Source organism: Phytophthora cinnamomi (assembly GCF_018691715.1).
Source record: "Phytophthora cinnamomi strain GKB4 chromosome Unknown Contig28, whole genome shotgun sequence".
NCBI lineage: Eukaryota > Oomycota > Peronosporomycetes > Peronosporales > Peronosporaceae > Phytophthora > Phytophthora cinnamomi.
In genome coordinates, this window is record NW_027150961.1 from 43,840 (window position 1) to 52,585 (window position 8,746).

An 8,746-nucleotide genomic window follows, 5' to 3' on the forward strand; every position below is an offset into this window, starting at 1 on the left:
GAAAGAATATATCCCACGTGTCCGTCTGAAGTGCGTGGTTATTATCACAAGGCCACGTTGTGTAAACTCCCGCAAAATTCACCTGAATAAACGCATCAATAGCGGCTTCGTCCATGAAACGAGAAATATTGAGAAGTCGAACATGATAACGATCATGTGGTAGTTCATTGCGGATTCCATCAGCTCCTATTTGCCTAGCCCACATTCGCGTTGCTCTCTGTGTGTTGTCTTCAGGTAAGGATGCATCTTCTTGGTGCGCATTCTGGAGCGGGAAACGCCTGTTCCGGAAGGTCAGGGTACCAAACTCTTTCCCCCATTTTGCTGCCATCTCTCGTGTCCAGAATATTAAGTGTACCGTGTGATGCCCCTGATCATAGCAGATCTGTTTGGCTTCTTGCAGCATCGTAGCTACTTTGGCAGGATTGTTACCACTATTCTTGATGCCGAGAAAAAATTCACTTGTAAGCCTGCGCCGTGACTGAAATTCTGGGAACACTTTGAAATCAGGGGAGAGTAGCAGCATAAGATCGCCTTCAACCTGCGCCTTGATAGTATTTTGAATGACGCGTAGTGCAGCGTTGGTGCATACTCGTTTGAGGAAGTCTGGCAGTCTTTCCATGCACAAAATCGTTCCTTCGAGGATGCCCTTGACTATTTTCCACTCATTATCGGTTGGTTGACGGAGGCGACTCGGAAATCCATACCGGGTTTCGCAGAGGCGACGCAAATCACCAATTTCATTTTGTGGATAGCTGCTGCGGAGAAATCGGAACGTAGAATCTTGCTTTTTTCCATTCATTTCGACATCTTCTGTTGCTGAATTCGTAGTAGAGCTAGCCCTTTCCAACCACGGGTTGCCAGCCTGTTTTGGCTTTGCTTGGGCTGCTTGTGTGCTTACTTCCATCGTCTCCGCTAGGGATTTACGTGACTTGTAGACAGCTCGCGTGAGATCATGGAGGCGAGCTCGCCATTTCCTGGCGTTCGCCCGATCGTCTGCAATTTCCGTAAGGAAAAGCTGAGTAAGTTTGTCGAGTTCCTCGCTGCTGAGATCAGGGTAATGTCCACGATCTGGCGGGAGAGGTTCGACTGGCCTTGCAGTGAATACTTCTTCGAAGAGATCCTGCATGTACTCCATTGCACTCTCTACATTTTTTGCTTTTTCCAAAGTAAATCCTCTCAATTCGCTCCGTAGATACTCATACATCTCCGTAAATGATAGTGGCTCCGCGGTAGCTTCGTCAAACGCTGGTGGGTCCGATGTACTCTTCATCGATTCATTGTCCGACTCCTGCACTCTGATCGATGATGAAAGCTGTGCTTCCTGGTTGCATGATCCATCTGTTATTCCGTCGTTCAGCGTCTGCTCGCCGCTATCCTCTCCTCCAGCAAGCGCTCTGCGGATAACATGCTCTGTTATGGGCCCCAGGGGGCCCTCGCCAGGTGGCTCTGGTAGGCCTTCCATGTCGGCGCTCACGGTCTGTTGGAAGATCGCAATACCCCTAATAGAAGGTCGTATAGTCCAGCCAAATGAAAATCCCTTCGTCAACAGTCGCTTGTGCTTTTGTGTTACTTCACACCCTTCCTCGATGAGAAGGGCTCCCCCCGAACGCGATCCACGTCGCGGCTCTCCAGCTATTTCGGAAGTGGAACTGGCAAAGTGTATGTAACTTCAACTTAAGTTTATGTAGCCCACACCAGTACAAACATAAACAATCCCGTTTTATGACTGGAGCTCCTTGGTCGATTGTGCCAATCCAGTTGACCATTGACCCTTGCGTAGTGATGGCGTCGAGTGCGCTGGAGCCCGCGGTGCAGGCGCTGCTGAGCCAGCACGAGTTCCTGGAGCTGGTGGAGTCGGGCGAGGGCGACGCCAAGCGCGTGCGCGTCAAGTGCAGCCTGACGCAGCACGAGATGCCGCCGCGCGCGGACCTGATCGAGGCGCACCTGCAGTCCAAGAAGTTCGTCAAGGCGCGCGACTGGTACTGCCACGACTACTCGCAGTACGAGCCGTACATCGTGCCGCACCGCCGGCTGCCCAAGAGCCTGTACTGCAATGTGACGGGCACCATCCTCAACCGCATCCCGGCCGAGGTGGAGAAGCACGTGGAGGGCAAACGCTACAAGCGCTTGAAGCAGCACGTGAAGATCAAGGTCAAGAAGAGCGACGACGACCAGGACGACGACCAGACGCTGGGCAGCGGCGAGTTCGACGCCGACGCCTTCGAGTTCGCCAACAGCCAGGTCATCTACTCGTCCGAGGAGGAGGACGAGGAGGGAGACGAGGAGGAAGAGGGCGACGAGGAGCCCAAGAAGGACAAGAAGCAACAGGAGGAGGAAGAGGAGGACGACATGGCTGATCTGTACCCGGACGACGAATCGGACGAAGAAGGGGAGAAGAACGAAGTCGGCGACGAGACCATGGAGGAGAAGCCCCAGAAGAAGCGCCCCGCCAAGGGCAACTCGGCCCCGAAGAAGACCCGACACACGACCAAGAAGGTCAAGAAGGCCGACTGAGCTTGACGCCCTCGACCGCGCTGTCCGATTAAATAATATAGACTCTCTTCTGCATGAACAACTTGTGTACGTACGCGTCAAAAAGGTGATATTGATGCTATCCCCACTTAATCTTAACAGGCTACAGGTGTACAGGCTCGCTCTTTATGCGTGCTCGCTGCTTGCCATTTATGCCACAGCCTCGGTCTCGGCGGCGGGCGCCGAGTGCGTGACCTTGACGATGTAGGGCGTGGCCTTGTGCGCGTGGTAGGCGGGCTTGCCCTTGAGTCCGAAGCTCTCGAAGAGGCGCTTGTCCTTCTCGAAGGCCGGGTTGGCCGTCGTGAGCAGCGTGTCGCCGTTGAAGATGGAGTTGGCGCCGGCCATGAACATCATGCCCTGCTCGGCGTCGGTGAAGGACATGCGGCCGGCGCTGAGGCGCACCATGGTCTTGGGCATGAGGATGCGCGCCGTGGCGATCATGCGGGCCATGTCGGAGGCCGTGACGGGCGGGATGTCCTGGTCGAAGAGCGGCGTGCCCTCCACCGAGACCAGCGCGTTCACGGGCACGGACTCCGGGTGCTCGTCCATGGTGGCGAGCGTGTGCAGCAGGCCGACGCGGTCGACCTTGTCCTCTCCGAGGCCGAGGATGCCGCCGCAGCAGACGGAGATGCCGGCCTTGCGCACGTTCTCGATGGTCTGCAGGCGGTCGTCGTACGTGCGCGTGGTGATGACCTTGGCGTAGTGCTCGCGGCTCGTGTCCAGGTTGTGGTTGTAGGCCGAGAGACCCGCCTCCTTGAGCTGCACGGCCTGCTCGGGCGTGAGCATGCCCAGCGTGCAGCAGACCTCGAGGTCCAGCGCCTTGACCTGGCGCACCATGTCCAGGATGTGGCGGAACGCGTTCTTCTTGCCCACCTCGCGCCAGGCCGAGCCCATGCAGAAGCGGGTGCTGCCGGCGGCCTTGGCGCGCCGCGCCATCTCCACCACCTCCTGCACCTTCTTGGTGGGCTCGGGCTTGACGAACGTCTTGTGGCGCGACGACTGCGAGCAGTACTTGCAGTCCTCCGTGCAGCCGCCCGTCTTGATGGACAGCAGCGTGCACTGCTGCACCTCCGTCGGGTCGAAGTGCATGCGGTGCACCGTGGCGGCCTTGTACACGAGCTCCAGCAGCGGCTGCTCGTAGATGGCCTGCACCTCCGCCTTGGTCCAGTCGTGCCGCACGTCGGCCGACAGCCCGGGCACCGTCAGCGCCACGGACGACTGGGAGCGTGCAGCGAAGGCGCCGGGGCGAGCGCAGAGGGCGGCGAGCTTGCGGGCGAGCATCGTGGGGCGGAGGAGGCTCGGAGGCTGCGGGGCGGAGGGCGGCGAGTTCGATTGTGAAACGTTGGGCACACCAGAATCGCAAGGTTTGTGCGGGTCTGAAGTAGCCGGCGGCCTTTCGCGATTCACTTGGCTTCAGTATGCGGTTCTTTTGACACGCATGAAGTGGCGCCATGAAGTAGCGCGAAGCATCGCCCGGGCCCGCAATAGTGTCGGGTGCAACACCGGATGCATCCAAACACTGCGGCGTGAAGCAGCCGAGCGGAATTGGGATGATCGTGCTCTGCTGGCGACCGAGGAGGAAGGCGACGGCGCTGTATTATTGCATTTTATGGCTTATGTTGTTATATTGCAGAGGAAGCTGGTGGATCGGCCCAAGGCGGCGAAGATCGCGCTGCGCTGCGTGGCCCTTCTGGGCGCGGAGCGGCGAGTATTCATCGCGTTCTTTTACGTTCGCAATGACGTCAGGCGCGTCCGGGGGCTTGCAAATCGCTGACGCTCTGGCGAGCGCGGAGCTGCCCCCATCGACGTCCTCGGCGGCGGCGACCGGCACTTTGACATTGGTTGTAGTGCTCTCCGTGGTGGTGAGGTAATGTGCATGTATGGCATGGTGTGCAGTGTGCGACCGACCGCCGGAAGATCGGTCGTCTTTGAGCAAGGGAAGACGGGTGGGTAAGCGGCAGCGCCGACCAACTTCAAGGCAGCTCGCCGGCGAGACCGTCCAACGCCGACCAACCTTGTCGGCGCTAACGGCATCGAGCACGAAGGCGGTGGTGAGTGATTTGGGCGACCGCATCGAATTGATCTTCGTTGTGATACGCCGAGGAGCAGGGTGTGCTTTTGAGATCGATCCCGGTGGTGCGTGGAGGGGGGAGGTACTGGTTGTGGTATCCACTAATACTTACAGCAGTCCCCGCGGTACTGCTGGTGCTGGTGATCGATAGCGCTTACATGTATGGAGGAAGGAGAACGAGCACTACCCACGCTTCCTGCCTGATGCTGCTGGAAAAAAAAACTGTAGTGACACCAATAAACACCTAAAGTTATACGAGCAGTTAACTCTCGTACGTTGTGCCGCGATCGAAAGGTTACGAGTGCTTCACATTCGAAATGGCAACCACCGCACTGTGACGCCGAATGTGTTGACGGTAAATGCGACTGGAAGACGGTCAAACGATTATGGTCGGCGTTCCACTCGATGTCGTATTGTCAACTTTGATCCAACAAACGTTAGGCAAGATAGAGCACGCCAATCGCCTGCTTCGACTCGGGCTTATGGCACCGTCTCCGAGCCTTTTTAAGCACCGTCCCGGAGCCATCCCAATAGGGGTGCACCGTGCGGGGCGCCTTTAAGTGACGCGCATATCTTCTCCCTGTTGCCCTCGCCTCAATATCACTCAGTCGCCATGGGACCTGGCTGCGCGGACAGCAGTGACTTGCTCGGACTGCAATGACTGGTTTCCGTATTACTACACTTAACAACTCGACACACAGGGCAGTGAACAGCCACAGAAATACATGTATACGTTGATGATATTGACACGGGATCTGGTTTGGGTAAAATTTCCGGCCGTACACCTCCTAATTCGTCTACTATAAGGCGAAGTTTCACCACCTTTTTCGTCTTTTCAATCATCGCCTCGTATTATATAGTCGGCCATGCATTTGCAGGGGAGGACGATGAGTTATCGCATTGCTGGTGGCCGTGCGCAAAATCCACATTGCACAGGCAGATCATGAAGCAGGTGGGTCAGCACAACCTCGAACATGAGTTTGCGACTGGTGGCCACGCCTTGACGAGGACATGACCGGCAGATGTTTGTTGGGGAAGAATGCCGCGATGATCAGCCTGGCACGAGCCGAACCAGTTGGGGTCGTAGCATGTCCATTGATTTTCCAGCTTCTTCCTGAACACGTCGAACTCCGAGTACCTGGAGGATATACTCCACGCTTTCTAGCTCGTTAAGCTGTGCACGGTATAGTTGTAGACGACCAAATACGACATCATCAAACGTCGACGACACGTGAACGAGCTGCGGGATCTCGGGTGACTAAGGGTGGCACAGCATTTCGAGCGAGTGCTATTCGCTACGGTCCTTCGCGAAGCTCCTTGCAGGTCATACATACCATCGGAGCTTTATTCTACCCACAGGCCAGTCAGCTAGGAAGTATCGTTTAGGCCGGTGGATGATTGGGAGTGTACATTCGCTGCATTACCACGACATTGCAGCTTACGGTTGTACAGTAGACGGAGCTAAAAATCGCTTAATTGATGGATCACAGAAAATAGTGCAAGTATAATATCCATTACAGAGGTACATCTATGGTTTACCTGACACTCCAGGTTGAAACTCATGTTGCGCACCTTAGCTTACCTACGTTGGTCATCGTTACTCCCAAGTTCACCAAATAAACATTCACGGCCTCAACGATAAAAGTGTCGCTTCCCGTGGTCGCCGAATGTGGGCATCATACCACGTATTTTCTGTTGGAGTAATGGACCTCACAGAGGAATTAGGACAGAGGAGGACAGTATGTCATGGTCCAGGTACTGCGCGATCAGCTCGCATCGCATGGGTTAACCTTCATGCAACATGATTTTAGTGCGATTGGCTAATAGATTTCATGAGTACGAGCTTATTGGTTAATAGATTTCGCACTTAGCTGAGGTAGGAAAACACAGGAAACATTCAGGTAAGTTACAGTTTTGTGCAAGTTATTATGTCCAGCAGGAAAACAACAACCAGTAATCTCTTGATACCAATATACTCTTTTGAAGGGTATTTGACTTGGCAAACTCGCACATCCGCTGAAATAAATTTCAGAGAATTAGTTGAACTTTACGAGGTGTGTCTAAGCTAGTTAATAATTTTCGATTCTTCTTCTTACGATCAAGATGTCGAAGGTTTGTGTGCAGAACACGAATGTACCGAAAGAATAGTACAGGGAGTGTGAGGGGCGACTTCAACGGCAACTACAGTACTGTCGAAAGAGAACGCGTGATTCTCCTGAATTTGTATGCGCCGCTCGCAATACTGACCCAGCAATCTCAATTTTGTCGGCCACCTCAAATGTTATACCAGTATGGTGTTCGAAAGGAAGCGCCAGAAATGCCAGCAGTCTTATAATTCGCGCTTGAAACGGAAAGCAGTACCGATACAGGTGCCCCCAGCCAAGTCGCAGATGACCTAGTCAATTTCCGCCACATTACCACCAATCGAGGTACCCGGATACTACTTTATGGCTATTAAGTAGCGCAAGCGTAATGGGGCTAAGCGAAAACGTAATACATTACATCATCCGCTACGGTGCTATGAGTATATTCACACCCCAGAGTCTTCCCCGTTTGGAGCCATCTACTGGCACAGCCACCAAAGCCTCCCACGTGTTTCCAACTAGCATTTTATTCCTCTATTTGTTACTGACAGCATCCCCACATTGCGTGCTGGCCATCAGATTCGAATTGGCGCCATGTCACACAGGACGCAGCAATCTCGGCTGGCAAGCAGCCGAGAGTGCTGTCGATCTGGCTGGAATGTGGCGATGTCAATGCTGTTATTGCCACATTTTACCCAGGGCTTGCGCACGAGCAGCGGCGCAAACATGGCCACATGAGGCTGTATGCAAAACAGTCAAGGGCCGACGCAAGAAGAAGGACCGACGCCGTGGAAGTGGTACCGCCGTCCCCATGGGCACTGAGAAGGAGCTGGTGGTTTGGATCAATGACTTGAGGGGGGGGGGGGGGGGGGGCGTTCCTATTTCGACGGTGATGCTTCATTTGCAGGCATTAGATGTTGGTACCTACGATGTGACTAATTTCCGCGCATTATTGTCCTGGGTGAAGGCGTTCAAAGCGCGTCACAAATTGTCTATGCGTGCCAGAACACAGCAGTCACCAGAGAATCTCGCCAGCACGCCGAGCTGAACGTCCACACGATGACCACAGGTTACTCGAGGGCTGGGTTCGACGTGCCCAAGGTTCAGGTGATTGCTAGCATTAGTAGGTGAACTAGCTAGTCTAAGCTTGATTGGCCGCAGTGTCGGGCAAGTAGACGACGATAGAGATTTTACTGGTTGGGAGAACTGCGATAACATTCTCAACGAGTCGTAGGCATGAACATTGCATTTTAATGTATTTTCTATGCAGTCCAGTAACAAACAAAGGAAGTCGTAGGTTAAGTGAAAGGAGCCCGCCCAAACTGTGAGAGCCCGGTGCTGAGGGCCCCTCTCCTCTGGTGCTAAATACGGTGTTAAATAATTTCCTGGTAAGTATGTGCAGTGCTTGAGCTGGCTTCATTTCTCTGTGACCTCAACCGCATGCGTAGAGGTCCTCCGCGAAGTCACTCAACCACCATTGCGCAGTGTAGTTTCGCGGGCGACAGTAGTTCGTGAATGCGTTGGGAGACAAGCTGGTTCTGCACACGAGGCAGTGAAACTCGAACAGCAGCCACCGGAAAATGCACTTGCGATGGAACGCGTGCTTGCACGGGAGCATAATTCGTGTGGTGTCCTCGTCACTGCCCTCCTGCTTGCCGTGCGAGTCGTTTGCACCACTAACCCCCGAGTCACTGCTGTCAGAATCGCTGTCCTCCGAGTCTCGCTGCAGGTTGTCGCGACCTGAATCCACGTGGGACAAGCAGATCATGCACTCCGGAGCCGCGTCACCACCTGAAGTACCTTGGTTATCCTCGATCTCTCATTTTCAGCAACCTGGTAGTCATCAACGAAGACCTGAAGAACGGAGCGTCTGTCACCGCATTCATCCACACCCAAAAACTCAAACAGGTTGTCCGGTAGATGTTGTCGAGCATGGAGGCATTTCATCACACTACCAGGAAGCAGAACGCTGCGAAGCAGGTGGGTTAGTACGTGCTCGAATTTTCTGCTGCGACTTGACGTCATGAGTTGAGTCGATGACATGGCCGGAAGACATTTC

At 54.3% G+C, this 8,746-nt stretch overlaps 3 protein-coding genes across 3 annotated transcripts; 1 reads left to right on the top strand and 2 right to left on the bottom strand.

Annotated features, from left to right (window-relative positions):
- Positions 1-1,782: 1,782 nt before the first annotated feature.
- IUM83_14467 (mitochondrial 2-oxodicarboxylate carrier) lies at positions 1,783-2,514 on the top strand (the record flags this gene model as incomplete). The annotated part of the gene is made up of 1 exon (XM_067939216.1): positions 1,783-2,514. The coding sequence occupies one exon, from the start codon at positions 1,783-1,785 to the stop codon at positions 2,512-2,514; it is 732 nt and encodes a 243-aa protein (XP_067793469.1).
- A 168-nt stretch (positions 2,515-2,682) lies between these two features.
- On the bottom strand, positions 2,683-3,813 carry IUM83_14468 (Biotin synthase; the record flags this gene model as incomplete). The annotated part of the gene is made up of 1 exon (XM_067939217.1): positions 2,683-3,813. One exon carries the CDS (start codon positions 3,811-3,813, stop codon positions 2,683-2,685), a length of 1,131 nt encoding a protein of 376 aa, XP_067793466.1.
- Positions 3,814-8,119: 4,306 nt separating this feature from the next.
- On the bottom strand, positions 8,120-8,455 carry IUM83_14469 (putative RING finger ubiquitin ligase; the record flags this gene model as incomplete). Its single annotated transcript, XM_067939218.1, has 1 exon — positions 8,120-8,455. The coding sequence occupies one exon, from the start codon at positions 8,453-8,455 to the stop codon at positions 8,120-8,122; it is 336 nt and encodes a 111-aa protein (XP_067793465.1).
- Between the last annotated feature and the right edge of the window lie 291 nt (positions 8,456-8,746).